The 18,075-nt window shown below is 37.7% G+C and overlaps 1 protein-coding gene across 5 annotated transcripts in view; it reads right to left on the bottom strand.

The window, feature by feature from the left end:
* CREBRF (CREB3 regulatory factor) overlaps positions 1 to 18,075 on the bottom strand; it is a 46,942-nt gene that overhangs the window by 1,411 nt on the left and 27,456 nt on the right. For 3 of the 5 annotated variants that reach the window (XM_015565098.1, XM_006765397.2, XM_015565096.1), the window contains exons 4-8: positions 16,664 to 16,858; positions 15,040 to 15,229; positions 13,229 to 13,302; positions 9,104 to 9,226; positions 4,011 to 4,146 (exon numbers count right to left, since the gene is read on the bottom strand). In XM_015565098.1, coding sequence (XP_015420584.1) covers positions 4,031 to 4,146; positions 9,104 to 9,226; positions 13,229 to 13,302; positions 15,040 to 15,229; positions 16,664 to 16,858 — 698 coding nt within the window. In that variant the 3' untranslated portion in view covers positions 4,011 to 4,030. Of the gene's footprint in view, positions 1 to 4,010; positions 4,147 to 9,103; positions 9,227 to 13,003; positions 13,070 to 13,228; positions 13,303 to 15,039; positions 15,230 to 16,663; positions 16,859 to 18,075 lie in introns of those variants that run through there. The other 2 variants (XR_001514130.1, XM_015565097.1) reach the window with 2 other exon arrangements.

Raw genomic sequence — 18,075 nt, 5'->3', positions numbered from 1 at the left:
TGCTGAAGGCAACTTGAATTCGTCTCTTAGAGAGTGAACTAAATCTTAGCAGCTAAAATATTTTTAAATGTATGGAATAAAGAAAAGCACATCCATTCTTGACATTTTGGTGAATAAACTAACAGCTTTATTAATGAAGGCAAACATCAGATAATTGTATGAGTATTATATATAAAAAAGAAATCCAAACTAACAGCATTGTATTTCAAAAGTACTGTACTTCTGTTTCTTTTAAAGAGACTTGTCATCTGTTTTATAAAACAAACAAAACGGGTACTCTTCTAAAAAATTCTGGAAAAATGAAAGAGTTAATTTCAAGCTGATGAATGGAACACACCTTTCTTTAAATGCAGACTATTGTAAAGGAGCAAATAAAGTCAAGCATCAGAAAGATGTATGACAAAGTCATGAAAGTCAGAAAAGAGGGATGTAGTGAAATTACCGCTAATCTTTCCCCCTCATATTCAAAGACCATTCAAAACTGGTCTTTCATACAAATATAAAATAACTCTAAAGAGAGGGAATTTGAAACTGTACCCATCTGAACTCCTTCATGATGTTTTTGTAATAGCTCTGATTCTCTTACCAAAAAGGTCAAAGTGAAAGACTGAGGAAGTGGAGGGAATGGAGACGTTTTGTTTTCATGTACAAGTAAGGCACAATATAAAGCCACATCATAATCTGTCATGAAGAATATAGGAAGGGACAAGAATCATACATGGTACAGTAGAACAAGCAATCGTATTGACTGAAAAAGTGTGGCACCCAATTCAAAACTTAGACAAGATCTTAACAAGAACAACTGGACAGCATGCTTTCATATGGAGACAAATTCTACAAAGATCCAGTGTATCGAAAACGAGGAAGAACTTTTTTGTGTTTTTTTTTTTTGTTTTTAAATCATAGTAGTACTAGGTCAACGTTCCTATCATTGCTTTTGGAACAAGGGGTTCACTGGAGGTGAGTTCACAATGCCTTCACTGAAGTAGGGTTCTGGACTTCATTATGACGATCTGGATACCATGTATGAACACAGAAAGCCGCCAGAGAGCTCTTCCCTAACGGTCTTCACCCAAATACACATGCCACAATTTCAAAAACAGAACATGTACAATTGCTGGGGTTTTTACATTACCCTCATAAGCTCTGTTTGTGTGATACACTAAACGGATATATTTAATGACAATAGAGGAAGCAGATTATTACTGGCATTAAAGTACAACCATTTCTAGACGGTTTTAAATGCCACAGAGTCCCCTGGTTAAAATGTAAAGCTGCACAGCTTGCCTATGTCATCTTTATGATAAGTTAAACAGCAAGAGGATTTAACTTCCACTCTACATTTTACTGCCAGGTTTTTATTGAGATCAAGTATCGCTGCAGCATTCTGACCAGCCCAGATTTAGCAGCAAATGGCAGGAATCATATAAAATGCTTTTTTTAACAAAGTGCTTTTCTAAGATATACATACATATATAAATAGGTACAAAATAAAGTGTCAACATTAAAAAGCTCAACTATTTAAAAGCTTTTAACTATTTAACTTAAGTAGTACATATAAAACACTGAAATGCAAGGATATGGAATCTACTAAACAGATTCAAAGTCTTTTTTGAAATGCAAGACCAAAAAATCAAATTCTGGTTTGCAGAGAGGAAAAAAGTATCAAAAACCAGAATTTCTAACAGAGCAGCTAGAAAGGGGCAATTTTATAAACCTCATCAGTTGAATCTCTATCATGAAGTGATTTTCACCTGATTGCAAAACTGCCAGATTTTGAAATACATTTTAATTTGCCAGACACACTCTGCCAAAACTTCATATACTTCCAAGTTACAAACTTATGCTTTGCCTTCTCCCACTGAAAAAGGAAACACTTTAAACAATGAACTTATATACTCTATTCAACCATCGATCTGAGCTTATCATCAGCTCAGTGTGAATGCACTAAGCAGGTACATTTCCACCCAGCACACAGGAAATCTGGTGCATCACAGCTCATCATGTCAAAGAAGCTTGGTAAGCATTGCTCAGACGTTGCTGCGTGTTTCAGATCCAAACCTTTGTAAGCTATAGCTTCATGTGCTGTCACTTACAAATGGACGGGGGTGAGGTGAGTAAAAGAAAATGAAATACACTATACAGACAAAATATAACTAAATAATAAATTCTCCGACAGGTAATGGAGAAACAGATACTCTCCTAGCAGCTAAGTCTGAAATTTTTGGTATTATTTTTTTCTGGTTAGGTAGGAATTTTTTTTTTAAAGTATAGTTTTTTTCAGACTTCAAACCACAAGATTTGAGAATAAAACAGTAAGAGAGATAGGATGGAAAGATCTGTGGAAAGGTTTATAATGTTGCCTTGACAAAGAAATTTCTCCTCAAGAGATAAAGCTTTAACATAGTTAAAACACTGACTAATGAAGCTGTTTTATGTGAGCAAAACAGAGCACCTAAAAACTAAATGTGTTAATATTTCTCAGTTCTAGAAACTATAAAAGTCACATGTAAGTCTGAAGAAGCTAGTTTGAAAATACCTGTACAAAAATATAAAAATCTATAAATTTTTTTGTTTTTGTTTTAAGCTTGTGTTGATCTTTGAAAATATTACATGCACAATAATACATCGATTGGAAAAGTGGCAACTAAAGAATTAGATATTTTTAGCTTTTCTCTTTCTTTACATATATATATGTACATAATACAATAAAAATAATCTGTATTTTGGTTGTTTGGTGGAAGTATACTAAATAACCTTTAAATTTTCAAGGCCAAAAACTATTTTATCAATAGCTTACTAAAATGAAATATATTAAAATTTCCTACAATAAGTGCAGAAATAAAAAGACAGACACCTAAATGGCCACCAACTTATCTACTATGGAAGCGAACTAGAGGAACAGCAAAATAATATTTATATGTGTGGATGCTCCTTCTGTAGATAATTGGACCCAAACAGAAATAAAATTCACAGTTCAGTAAGATCCCTAACCCTGACCTTTTCATTTTCTTTTTTTCTCCTTTTAGTCATACATTCATACAGTATCATGTAAGCTGTGCAAAACTTTACTTAGACTGGCAGTTTGCCATATCAGTTGCATTTGTCTTTGGTACAAAAAATAAAACAATCGTAATAATGTGCAAGTATTTGTCTTCTTCCGGTCAAGTACCGAAATATGAGTTTTCTAGAGCCATCTCTTTTTTTTGTTTTTTTGTGGTTTTTTTTATACAATACATAGACTCTGTGGCATATATCTACATTTCAACATAGTCCTATATACATTCAAAAAATCTGAAAAAGAGTTACAACAAAAAAACATTTAAACCCCATAATTTTTCCATCTATATATCTTGTTTTTCCTTATTAGGGTTTTCATCATACAAAATATTACCAGTTTTATAGTTTCTCCAAAATACAAGGCACAAAGAATATGCTTTTTTTTCTTACTTGCACAGACATATACATATGGGTGTGTGTGTGTGTGTGTGTGTGTGTGTGTATACACACACACACACGATATTGAGCTCGGAAAATGAATATCTAATATGGCACACGGGCATGAGTGCTGGGTTGTGCCATGTACAAGTGACATTAATGGTTGTGGAAAATTCGAACAAAAAGCAGTAATTCTAAAAACAATCTAAACTGTTTTTTAAAAATGCTTCCTCGATTTTTTTGTGTGGTTCAGAGCATAAACCTGCCACAATATATGGCATTTACTAATATCCTCACCCCTCCAAAATGTTTTTCTTTAACAGATTTTTGAAATCTGTATCTAAACATTTAGTTAAATATACAAGTTTCAATTCTGATGCCAGTAGCAGTTGTAACCATGGTTTATGCTCTGAAAATGCAATAATCAAGTATTTTGGATCATGCGTCGCTTATGCTACTTAGTTCTTAAAACAATGTAACCTAATTGTAAATGTGTACATAATGCCAAACTGACATGCAAAACAGAATGAAAATTTACAATGAATAACATAACAAACTCAGACATTTCTGACCAGAGGTCCAATGAAGCTGATTACACTTTTGATGCTGGTATCCTTAGTCCTACAAGGCCTCCGGTGGGGTTGCCTTCTGCGGTCTTCTCTAACACTTGGTTAACAAATTCTGAGGTTTGCCCAGCAACTGGGAGGCCTGAGGGAAAGAACAAAAAGGGGCACTTAGACACAGAAAGGAGAGGGCATTGGTGGGAGTGTGCTGGCCCTCAGCTGACACAGGCCCCTGGTGAGTGCTCTGCTCCTAGTTACTGCAGCCCAGAAAATAATTCCACAATTAAATTGGAGCCCACAATTTTAAGATTAAAAGGTCAAATCAAGGATGACCATAAAGAAAAATCAACATTTTAAAGTGGGGTAGATGACAAGTAGTAACAGCCCAAAAGACAAAAATGCAGAGCTTGCAAATTATCAGACCATACAAAAATGAAACTATAAAAATGGATCATACAGTGAATGACATGGCAAAGGCAAAAAAAATAAAAAAGCCATATGAACAAATCCTAACAGATCTTTAATGACAGAACTCAAACTGAACAAATATCAAGAATAAAGATGAGCTAAACTCACCTATTGGAGAAAACTGCCAGATTCACTAACAAAGAAAATCCAACTCTGTATTATATATAATAATCTAAGAGTGAATTTTATGGTATGCAAATCAAAAATTAAATTAAATTTTAAATGTGTTTTTAAAAGAGATGTATCTATGTTCAGTGATTCAGAAAGATAGAAATTAAAAGGGTAGGCAAAGGGATATCAAGCATATACAAATAAATAGTAAGAAAGCTGCATTCATGATTATAATATCAGATAAGACCGAATTCACAATGATAAAGACTACATTCCATCATTAAGACCTAGCCGTAGGAATCTTATTCAAACGGCCCAGCATTCAAAAGCAAGGCCACAGAAAACACGAGAAGACACTGAAGCACCCTAGAGGGGCTTTGCTCCGTGCTACATTATGTAGATGGGACACCCTACAGAAATAAAAAGGAAAAGAAGACAAGACCTAATTAAGAACATCTAATAGACATGTACTAGAATCTTACTATGAAATAGAAAATACATCTTCTTTTCAAAAGCCTACAAAACATTTAAAAGTGTAATGATATATTAGGTAGCTATAGAATCTCAATAAATCACAAAAAATAGAAGTTAATAATAAAACTAAGAAATAATGATCCCTACCTTCTGGAAAATTTTTAATCTCTCTCAAACAATTCTTAGGTCAAAGAGTAAATCAAACCTAAAGTTACGAAGAATTCAGAAAACAACTAAAATACGACATCAGAATTTATGAAATACAGCTAACATAGAGGTTGAAAGAAATTTCAAAGGCTTTTAATTGTTAATAATAAGAAAATAAAAAGAAATGAGTTAAGCATTTAACTGAAGAAATTAGAAAAACTAATAAATTCAAGAGATGGTTCCTTGGGAGATTAAGTAAGACATACTATAACTGACTCAAGGAATAAAGAACACAATAGGTATCAAATAAAAAATAAAAATGGAACACTAGCCACTAATAGAGAGAAAATTACAAAACAAAGGCAATTTTAATACATTGGAGGGCCTGGAGGAAGGGAATAATTTTCTAGGAATATATAAATTATCAAAACAGTCCAGAAGGTTATAATCTAATTGACAAATTATCATAGAGGACATAGGATGTTTTCTAAGTTAATTACCAAAAAACCCACTGGACCAGATAGTTTCAAAGAGTGTTCTACCAAACCTTTAAGAAAAAGACACTGTATCCTGGCCAGATTTGCTCAGTGGATAGAGCGTCGGCCTGTGGACCAAAGGGTCCCAGGTTCAATTCCAGTCAAAGGCACGTACCTTGGTTGCAGGCTCCCCCCCAGTCTGGGCCCTGGCCAGGGCTCATGCAGGAGGCAACCAATCGATGTGTTTTTCTCATATCAATGTTTCTCTCTGTCTTTCCCTTTCTCTTCTACTCTCCCTAAAGATCAATGGGAAAATAGCCTCAGGTGAGGATTAACAAAAAATTAATTAATTAATTTTAAACAAAGAGGTCACCAGTTTGATTCCCAGTTAGGGCACATGATCGGGTTGCTGGCTCAGTTCCCGATGGGGGCATGCAGGAGGCAGCCAACTAATGTTTCTCTCTCCCCCTCTCCCTTCCTCTCAATCAAAAAAAAATCCATAAAAATATACTTGAACAAACAAACAAAAACCCCATAAGGCCATGGAAAATTTAAACAAGTGACAGGAACCCAAAATTCAAGAGGATGGGAAGAAACTACGAAAAGCTATAAAACCTGCATGGTATCAACAATATCGGTGTTTGTGCAGAATGAGTCAAAAGAAGTAATGGCCCTGAGAACAAAAGAAGTCTGCAAAAGCCAACAGGTGAGTCACCGGAAGGCACAGGAGGCCGACAGGAAACAGCTGGACTGTGAGAGATCTAGCCCACAGGTGAGTGCAAGGAGCCCACAGGAAGAGGAGAAGGGGCTGCAGTGCGTAGCCCATGTGAACTCAGAAAACTGACCAGCCATGACTCCCTTGCAGGACAGGAGCCAGAATGGATAAGAATAAAAATTGAGCAAGACAGGGACAACAGATAAGAAAGAATGGTCCAGATAAAATGGGAGGGACACAGAACAAGAAATCGCAGGAAGAAAGCTGCCGTGTGCACAGTGTGACAAGCTGGACCTGCCAGAGTGCCTCTTCTTGCCCTCACCTGACTGTGGCCTAATGACTCAAATGAATCAAATAAATCCCCTCACACCTTTGCTTCTGTACCAGCTTGACCCCTATGAAGGGCACTTCCCTGGTTGCTTCTCTCTCGCCCTTCCCCACCTGCTGGCTGGGGGGTTCCCTTAGACTCCGGCCCTGTGCCTCACTGTGGCCTCACTGTGGCCTGCAGTGACTGGTCTCTCTAGGATGAACTTTCTTTCCCTGCTCCTCTCCTGTGTCCTCTCTTGTGGCTGGACATGAATGACCATCTCATGAACAAATGCAATTTTTTTTTACATTAACCGAAAACAGGGGTTTCTGTGAAGTTTGAAGTTAGAAAAGCTATTGTGAACAAAACTTTCTTTTGAAAGTTCAAAAAAAAAACTAATTTCACATACAAATAAATAACAGAAAAGTATCAAGGTCAAAATCCCATAAAAAGTAGGACCAAAGAAAATAAGAAGATTGCTACAAACAATAAAAGTGTGCCTAAAAGGCATGAATAACCATAAAAAGGATGAAAACTATAACCCATTATTATTTCAAAATGAACTGCAAGACATTAAAGAAAATGATACAAGATATGACAGAACAGCATAATGAGAAATAGAAAAACAGAAATAATTTAGAAATTAAAAAAAAAATTAACTCTTGTAATTAAGGCAAAACTAAAAGGAACACAAGAGAGGCCAGGGGATTGTCAAGGGCAGGAAAAAAAGGAGACATATGTAATACTCTTTGTAATACTTTAAACAATAAAACAATTAAGAAATAATAAAAATAAAATAAATAAAAGGAACACAAGAGCAAATCAATGTAACAAATAATGCTTTTAAGAGAAATAGAAGTGAAAGGGAGAAAGAATTTTAACATTAAAAAAAAAGAAAAACCAACCCACAGGTAATAAGTCCTTAAAGAAGAAAACCAAAGCACGGGAGCAAGTCCTAAAGAGACCGGGTGCTGAGTTGGGCCGAGCTGCCGTGGGTTCCCGAGGAAGCTTGTCCTTCCTCACGTAAAAAACAAAGCTCGACCTCTGTCCCCGCCAGGACACCCACCGCCTCCAGTTCTCTCCTTTGCTGCTGCTAATGACAATATGACTTGCTCTACGATTCGAAAGCTGTTTTTATGTAATTAATGTATGCGCTCTTGTTTATAAATGCCTGATTTAAAGAGAAAAAAAAGAGAGATTGGAAACTACATACCGAAGAGCACACTGCACACGAGAATAGCAACCTAAAATGACCAATGCCAAGATACAGTCTAGTAAAACTACTGGAATTTAAAGAAAAAGAAAAAAATCCTGTCGACTTCTAGGCAAAAATAGCAAATGACTTATAAAGAAAAAATTAGGCAATTATTAGCTTTTTAATAGCAACACTTAGTGCCAGAGAAAAATGGAGAAACATATGTAACATACTCAAAGAAAGAAAATGAGTCAAGGATTTTGTATCTGGTACAACTGACTTTTAGATGTAAAGGGAATATACAAACTTAACAACATAGACGGCCTTTAAATTAAAAAATAAGAAGGCAAAAAGAAACTTTTCTTGTAATACTAAATTCCTCCCTTTATTTAACAAAGAAAGACTGAAAAGCATTTTGGAGAACAAGAAACAGAAGGCAGAAATGTACTGAAAGAATATAAAACAAATGCTTTAACACAAAGAATACGTAATGTAGCCGAAGCCGTTTTATGATGCCTCAGGGTCTTCACAGATCGTGCTCTGCCTCAAAGCCCTAGGGATGCTGCTGATCTGTAAGTGATCTGTCCGGTGCCAGCGTTCTCACGCCTGTGCCTGTGTTAACTGCCCGTTCTCCCGGTCAGGGAGCTGTGCCCGACTTCGGGATGCCCGCCTCTGCTCCTCCCCATGTTGTATAATCTGTTCAGGGATGGAAATCAGGCAGTCAAGTCTGTTAGAATCCCGTGGCGTTTATTAGGGGTAAAACGAATAGATAAGCACCTTGACTACAGTATAAGCTGCAGGCCTGACAGCTCAGAGATCTTTATTTTCCTTTTCCCCAGAGAAAGTTAAGATTGCTAGAAGTTTTTCTTCCTTAAGAGTTAAAATAGTTCAGTGATGAGATCTAAGTACAACATGTGGTAATGGGCAGTAGATGTTGATGAATGATAAATCTCAAAAGACAAAAGTAGGCAGCCAAGCAATGACTCTCTCTCATCATCAATGTTTCTATTTCTCACTCCCTCTCCCTTCCTCTCTGAAATCAATAAAAATATATTTAAAAATAAGATATATACTTAAAAAAAGAGACAAAACTACTTGTAACGAACAGTAACTACAAAGAGATCACTTGAGTTTTTTCTTTTCCTCTTGAAGCATATATTTTACGCTACATGTTGTTATTGTTATTAAGTTATCCAGTATTCTTCTTACCAAGAGTATCTTTAATGAGGATTTCAAGCTTCTGCCCCATGTTGGGTCCTTTCTCCTCTCTTGGATTCTGTACTCGGTTTACAATCTCTTGCTTGATGGAGTTGATTACAAACAATAAATTATCTGTAAGACAGAACAAGACACGTGGAGTGTGTCACTAACATAGAAGAATTTGCTTTTAATTATGTAAAATAACAGATATTCAATTAAAAAATGGAAAATATTTAAGAAAACATTAAGCAGTAATAGTTATAAGCTTTCTTATCCAAGCAGACTAATTTCAAATGATGTGCACTTTTTTAAAAATTTATTTTTATTGATTTCAGAGAGGAAGGGAGAGGGAGAGAGAGAGAGAAACATCAATGATGAGAGAGAATCACTGACTGGCTGCCTCTTGCACGCTCCCTACTGGGGACCGAGCCCGCAACCTGAGCATGTGCCCTTGACTGGAATCAAACCCAGGACCCTTCAGTCTGCAGGCCAAGGCTCTATCCACTGAGCCAAACCAACTAGGGCTGATGTGCCACTTTTGATACAACACTGAAGACATGTATCAATGTCCACTATCCTGTAAGCAACTTGCCCTATTTGTCCTCATAGCTTTAAGAACTATGACAGTGCCTGGTATATCAATTCATAAGATCTTAGTAAATGTTTATTAAATAAATCAAAGTCCTTCAAAGACTAAAGATTTAAGAACAAATTTCCCTATCTTAAAAAAAACTTAAAAAGAGCAGAATTAACCAAAAGTAAATAGAAGGAGGAAAATAATAAAGATAATAGCAGAAATCAATGAAACTGAACACAAACACAAAAGAAAGAGAAAGTTGAAGCCTAAAGCTGGTTCTTTGAAAACACCAACAAAATGGGTACCTCCTCCTACCCCCAATCCCCATCCCCAGCTAGACCAATCGATTATCTTTATCTAGAATGAAAAAGGGGTTATTACTTCAGAATCTAGAGCCATTAAAAAGATAATAAGAAAATGCTATGCCAACGAATTGAACAACTTGGATGAAATGGACAAAAAACAAGAAGAAATGGAAAATCTAACAGCCTATTTCTAGTAAGGAGTTGAATTTATCAAAAAATATTCTGCCCCCCAAAAAACAGATGGTTTTAATGGCAAATTCTATCAAACATACAATGAAGAAATAAAATTGATCTTAAAGTTTTTTAAAAAGATAAAGATTATGGCTCACTTCATTCCATAAGGCAAGGATAGCCCAAAACCTAAACGTGACAAAGACATTATAAAAAGGAAAAATTATAGACTAATATCCCTACTGAATATAGACACAAAAATCTTTAATGAACTATTTGCAATAGACTCTACTATAAAAAGGAAAATACACCATATCCAAGTAGAGTTTATTAATAATGCAAGGTTGGTTTTATATTAAAAAATCAGTTAATGTAATTCACCATATTAACAGGTAAATATGCGATATATTAGTAAGAAAAAAAGGATAATACAACATGATTATTCTAATAAATGCAAAAAAATCCCTTATATGACAATACTAAATACCTATTCTTGATCAATGAAACTAGGAAAAAAATTCAACTTACTCCAAATGATAGCGGCATCTCATCTGCAAAAAGAGCCTACAGCCGACATCATAATTAAATGGGAAAAGTTACTCACCCCCACCCCAAAATTGCAAACCAAGTAATCACCACTTGTGTTCAATGTCCTAGACATCGCAATAGGCAATGACAATAAATAAAAGGCATAAAGATCAGAAAGGAAGAACTAAAACCTTCCGTATTTAGCCCTGGCTGGTGTGGCTCAGTTGGCTGGAGCATCGTCCCATACACCGAAAGGTTGAGGGTTCAGTCCCCGGTTGAGGTGCATTTCTCTCTCACATCAGTGTGTTTCTCTCTCTCTCTCTCCCTTTCCCTCTCTATGAAGTCAATGAAAACATACCCTCTGGTGCGGACTGACACACAATCCTCTCCCTACTTGAGAATGGTAATTGCTTCAACAAAAATCCCAGAGCACCTGCACACCGACTACTAGAACTGGCAAACCAATTCAGCAAGGTAAGATATAAGAATACTAAAAAAACCATTTCAGATGCATTTATAATCAGCAAAAAGTTTGAAAATAAAGTTTCAAAGATAATTCCATTTACAGCAGTACCAAAAAAAAATATAAAATACCCAGGGATAAATCTCACAGAAGATATTCAAGCACTCTATACTGAAAACAATAAAAGAAGATGGAGAGAAATTAAAGAAGCCTTAACTAGATAGAAAGAGATGCCAAGTTAATGAATTGGAAAACTCCATTTTGTTAAGATGGTAATTCTCTCAAAATTGATTTACACTCAAAGCAATCCAAATCAAATTTCACTAAGCTTTTTCTTTAAAAGGTGATACATTAATTCTAAAATTATATGGTCATGCAAAGGACCTAGAATAGCCAAAACAACTTGGAAAGGGAAGAACGAAATTGGAGGACTAGCAAGGACTAACACTACCTGACTTTCAGATTTACTATGAAATACAGTAATCAAGATCGTTTACATAAAATAAATAGACAAATAGATCAATGGAACAGAATACTGAGTTCAGAAGTAGACCCATACATACCCGGTCAATTGATTTAACAAATGCAAAAATATACAGCCACAGAGATATATATAATTATGGATAAATACATTAACTGAACAACACAAAGAAAGATGCCAACATGTGTCCAAAGAAACATAGACCCAGGAGGCTCCCAGTGGCCCACCACATCCCCCTGCAGTGTGAGCCAGCTGGGTTCTGAAAGACATACAAATGCCGTGACATTACAATAATTACATCTATACATATTCACAGAGCTCAAATTCAAAATGCTTCAACAGCAAGAAAGAATAGTAGGAAAATGGAGATTTCCATTCCAAGAAGCCAACTATTGTTTCATCTAATTCATGTACCTTGATTAGAAGGCCATTAATAAATAAAAACATCAGTTCGAGTAACAAGTTATAAACTTCACAGCTGGAAATCCTCTTTCTGCCCTCACAAATGGAAAGAAGATAATCACGATCAACGATTAAGAAAAACTACACAAGTTAATGAGCACCGATGTGCCAGACATCATGCTGGACTTAAAATCTCTAGACACACAAATAATAATTGATCATTTTGCCACTGTCCCACTTTCTGATACAACTTAGTCGAAAAGCTACACAGTGAAGTTGACAATTTTAGAGGCAAAGGAACATGCAAACTCTATGGTACCAAGCGTAAGGAACAGTAACAGAGCAAGGGAGAAAGGAGGGACACAGCTCAAGCCAGAGCTTTCTCACCCCCTAGTGTGCTATTAACACGTTAAGCACCAAGCCTGTCTTGTCTTCCTTTCCCTTTAGCCAGAGATACCCGATTTCACCAATACGCTGGCGGCACCAGTGACCGATGAGTTCCGAGTTCCGGATGCAAAGTATAGTGTCGGTCAGCGGTGACTAACATGGCGCTTAATGTGTTAAGGGTTCTAGGTGTATGAGAATGGTCCTCTCCCCCACAGGGGCCTCTTCCTGAGTGGGACACCCTGTTATAGTCCAGAATGCCTTAGAGACGATCATTTTCTACATGAGCCATGACGTGAAAGATTGGGAAGTACTGATCTAAACCAACGGTTCCCAAAATATGCTAGGAAGGTTGCATAAGAGTAACCAAGATGGTGCCCAACATGTAAATCCCTGGGCACTCCTTGCACAGACTACAGTTCAAAGGGTCTGGGAAGAAGCCTAGAAATCTGTATTTCAACAGAGACAAACCCAATGTGGAACCGACCTTGTAAACCAGAGATCTGAACTATCCACTCAAAGACTCACATAAACAGTAGTCAGCACATCTGGCTAACCCAGCAACACCACCACAAAAGTAAGAAATGACTATGCTCACAAGTGAATGAGCTCCTCAGGGCAGAGATGAGATCTGTCTGGGAAGCCCCAGATGCAGACACTCACACTAGGACAGGAATGAGTAAGAAGAGCATGTAGCTTACTGAATGGATTAACAAAAAGGAGGCTGGGCAGAATACAGGGAACGCAAATAACAAAACCTAAGGAAAAGAGTGGTCAGCAAAGTAACAGGAGGTTAATCAAATTCTTAAAGGTGTAGGTTTACCATATTCTGTGTTGAGGCCCCATAATTTCACTTTATTAGCTTCATACTGGGCTTTTTTCTTTAATCGACAAGCTCTGTGAAAGGAAGAAACAATTCACTTTTTTTAAGCGAACATTCAGAATATACTTCTCTTTATTGCTGTCAGACATTTTCTAATAGTAACCAAAAACCACTGCCTAACGATAGTAACTCATTTACCAAAAACCCACAATATAATAATTTATCCAAGCTGATTTTTAAAAAATTTTAAGCATATTCAAAAATAAAGCCCTCATAGATTGCTGGTGGGGATATAAAATAGGACATGAAGCTACTCTGGGAAGTAGTAACTTCTAAAAAAATTTGCTTTATTACTTTGGAGATAACTACTTAGACAGTTTTTCTTAAAAAATTAAACATACACTCCTGGGTATTTACCTTAAAGAGATGAAAACTTATGTTCACAAAAACACCTCTAAGTGAATGTTTGTGGTGGCTTTACTCACAATTGCCCCAAACTGTAAACAACCCAAACGTCCTTCAACTGGTGAACGGATAAACTATAGCACATTCCTACAAAGGAATACTGCTCAGCAATACCAAGGCACAAACTATTACTCCTCACAGCAACATGGCTGAATCTCACATGCATCATGCTGAACCAAAGAACTCCGTCAAAAGGCTACCTGCAGCATGACTCCATCTATATGACATTCTAGAAACTACAAATAAAACACAGATTGGCGGTGGTGAGGGGTTAAGGGCGGGAGAAGGGTTTACAAAGGACCATGAGGACATTTTTGAAGGAGATGAAAATGTACAGTATCTTGATTGTGGTGGTGCTTATATGATCAGTGTGTTTGTCAAAACTCATAGAAGTGTACATTAAAAGGGGTGAATTTTAATTACTACAAAATAAAGCACGAGGCTATGATAAAAATTTTCATTGTTATACTAGACTTGTGCCCATTTACCTCTTTAAGATCTTTTTCCATTAAGCATAAATAGTGCCTTTTACTTTCAAAGGAAAAATTTTAATTCTCTTTTATAAAAGTCCATTTCTGAATAAATGGTTGAGGGTCGCATGAGCTTCTACACAAGCTCGCTGCCAGGCTAGCCTCACCTCCTACACCAGTGATGGCGAACCTTTTGAGCTCAGCATGTCAGCATTTTGAAAAACCCTAATTTAACTCTGGTGCCGAGTCACATATAGAAATTTTTTGATATTTGCAACCATAGTAAAACAAAGATTTATCTTTTTGATATTTATTTTATACTAGAGGCCTGATGCACAAAATTTGTGCATGGGTAGGGTCCCTAGGTATGGCTGGTGATCAGGGCCAATCTGTGGGGCAATTCGTGGGGGCAATCAAGGGATCCCCTATTGGCACCCGCCTTGGTTGGCCTGGCCACGCCTGCTTGCTGGCCCTGCCCCCCACTGCCTCCTGCTCACCAGCTGGCCCCCACCCCTGCTGGCCCCCACACCACCGCCACTGCACTCACCAGCTGTCAGCCCGGCTTCTGGATGAGAGGTGCTCCCCCTGTGGGAGTGCACTGACCACCAGGGGGCAGCTCCTGCATTGAGCGTCTGCCCCTGGTGGTCAGTGCACGTCATAGCAACCGGTCATTCCACCAGTCATTCCACCTTTTGGTCGATTTGCATATTAGGCTTCTATTATATAGGATATTTAAATGCCATTTAACAAAGAAAAATCAACCAAAAAAATGAGTTCGTGTGTCACCTCTGACGTGTGTCACCTCTCACGTGTGTCAGAGGTTCGCCATCACTGTCCTAGACTTCACTTAGATGAATGAACATGACCAGCACTGACCTGGAAGCCAGCTTGTTCTTTTCCTTCCTTGACCGTGGCCGGGCAGTTAAGGGGAGCTCACTGACTGGGGTCAGGTCACTGATCACTTTGTTCAGTTTCCGCAGCTCATTGCCTATCTGCAGCAGTTTTTTAGGGTTGGGAGTCAGGTCTTCTACGTCAGTTCTCCTTGACTTCTTTACTGCGTATTTTCCTATAGACGGTTTAAACGAGGTTTAAGTTACACCATTTTATTTAACAAGAGATACATTTTCTACAGCCAGATTTTAAAACCACATCTCCCTCACCCCCCTTTTCTTGCTCAGAAGTCTTAGCATGTTTCAGAAGTCTCAGAATGTTAGCACCCTCTGCTAGAACCGCTAGCCTTCTCTCTTTCCCACCTTGTGCCAGCAAGAAATGGGGGTAATATGATGCAGCTCCAGCCTTTTCATTGCTCATCACCTCTAGGTTTCCAGCCCCAGTGTGACAGATTCTTATTATTTGCATGATAGTAAAAAGCATCTCAAACTTTAGGACTGGAGTGCAAGTTCACCTGCACACAAAAATCAGGGCTAGGGTGTAATACCATATGGTCAGAAAATGATTCTGGAGATTTTAGATCTTTGATGCTCTGACTGAAAATGTGTCAAATATAGAGAGTCTTGTGTTGGATTCAAAAGTCCATCAAGTAAAGGTTGCCTGTTTTGAAAGGTCTTCTTTCATTAGTTTGGTATATAACTCATGGAAGATTCCAGGGCTCCTGTATCCCTGCAGGCACGAGGGATGGCTCTGTCCTCAGAACCACGCACACCACACCATTTTCCTAGTACTCTCCACTATTCTGGACCTACTTATTGGTCCTGTCTTTTCACTGAGGTAGAAAAATTGATCTCAAGGCAAAAACTGGGTTTTTATTCATTGAGAGACAGTCAAGTATAGACCTGGGTATCAGGAAAATGAGGCACACATATACTTCTGATCCAATTCCAGTGTCAAAAATGCTTAGCAACTGAAGTCTGCAGCATGAGTGATTATTAAACTGTGTACTGAGCACCAAACTTACTAATGCCCTCCACTATGGGTTAATGTAAAAGGATGGAACAGATTTTGGATTAACATAAAAATAACATTTTTGCAGAAGGAATTCTATTTAATTATATTGTCTTGGGTTCACAATTCGAAATTTAACCTAAGATTATAAGCTTCTCTCAACCCTTATTTTCCACTCTTCTCTCTCCATTCCTTCTCATACAACTATTTTTCCTTTCTTCCCACCGCCCCCCACCCCGCCCCTCTTTCTTCCCACCACCATGTGGATCCCAATCTCCCCTCCAGACTGAATGAGAATGAAAGTGAGTGCCGGAGCCCATTCTCTTTCTTCCCAACCCTATGGTTTATATAGCAACTGTGACAGGTCAGAAATCAGCAATTCCCTAATCATTTCTTGGAAGTAACTCAACATGAAATCATTTTTGCACAGGCTTGCCTCCCTGTTTCGGTAATGGTTCTCAACCCTGGTAAAGCGATTTGTGCAAACACAGCAGCTCTGCTGCTCCGCTCTTCAGTTTGCTAGGAAGGGTTGAACACCTACATACAATGATTAAACATGTAAAGTGACACAAAACCTTTGATCACAATACCCTCTTACCATGATGTAAGCCATTTTTCTGATACACATTACTTGGCAAGGTGTCTCGGTTCCATTCAGATGGCCTTAGCATCCTCTCTTGCTGTGATGGTGTGAGTTGTTCACTGTACTCCCAGAAGTACCTTCTTTTACCTCTCTTCCGAGAGGATACTGAAGTCATCTCCTTCAAGTCTTCCATGGAATCATTTTCATAGCCTTAAAAAAAAGAAAGCCCCCACCCCAATGTTTAAGTGCCACAGATTTCAATAAACCAATCAGGACAAACAAAAAGATCCTTCTATTTGTCACTTGATACATTTCCTTTCATCTGAAAACATCATTGCTTATCACTGGCATGTCAAAGATTATAAACCAGGTCTATAAAATAACTTTTCATATAGAATCTCTAACTCAAAATATTCAGACAGACATACTATCCTCTCAGTGTTTCTCTTTAGTTTTCATACGTTAGTATATGACACTCTGTATCTTCACATAGGATTGAGAGAATAACAAAATACAGCTACAGAAATGACAAAAGCACCATGATATAATGGTACTTAGCCACTATCCTGTGATCATAAAATGTCTTTTTAATATTAATGCCTCTGACATATCCCAACAGAAAGCTGTGTGCATTTCTGGGGTGATATCCTACAAGGCAGAATCTTGTGAGGCAGCAGTGCCTCCCCCCCCCAACCCCCCGCCTTTTGTAAAAGTACACAAATGGCAGTTCTCACACAGGCTATTACAAACGTATACGCCGTGCTTGCTTCGGCAGCACATATACTAAAATTAGAACGATAAAGAGGAGATTAGCATGGCCCCTGCGCAAGGATGACATGCAAATTCATGAAACTTTCCATATTAAAAACAAACATATATGCCTATTCTAATATTTTTACTGGAAACAATCTGCATTTACTTCATTTTTTAAGCAGTTGTTTTCCTTACTAATAGGAAATTTCAGAAAATATGTAATTCTGAGCTGCTGGGATAACTGGTCAGTCCCAGTACAGGCTGACGTCTCAATCTCAGATACCCTCAGAGAATGCCCATCGTGTATGTATTCCATGCACTAGGGCAGTGATGGCGAACCTTTTGAGCTCAGCGTGTCAGCATTTTGGAAAACCCTAACTTAACTCTGGTGCTGTGTCACATATAGACATTTTTTGATATTTGCAAGCATAGTAAAATGAAGATTTATATTTTTGATATTTATTTTATATATTTAAATGCCATTTAACAAATAAAAATCAACCAAAGAAGTGAGTTCACATGTCACCTCTGACACAGGTGTCATAGGTTCGCCATCACTGCCCTAGGGCTAGGTACCTGGGGTAGTGGGGATGGGCCATGCACAGGATGTCCACAACCCTAAACCTAAGGCGGCCAGAAAAAAACTGGGCTGCACTGGCCAAGCAATGACCACT

This window comes from Myotis davidii, unplaced genomic scaffold (assembly GCF_000327345.1).
Source record: "Myotis davidii unplaced genomic scaffold, ASM32734v1 scaffold399, whole genome shotgun sequence".
Taxonomy (NCBI): domain Eukaryota; kingdom Metazoa; phylum Chordata; class Mammalia; order Chiroptera; family Vespertilionidae; genus Myotis; species Myotis davidii.
This window is presented reverse-complemented; position numbering and strand designations above follow the sequence as displayed.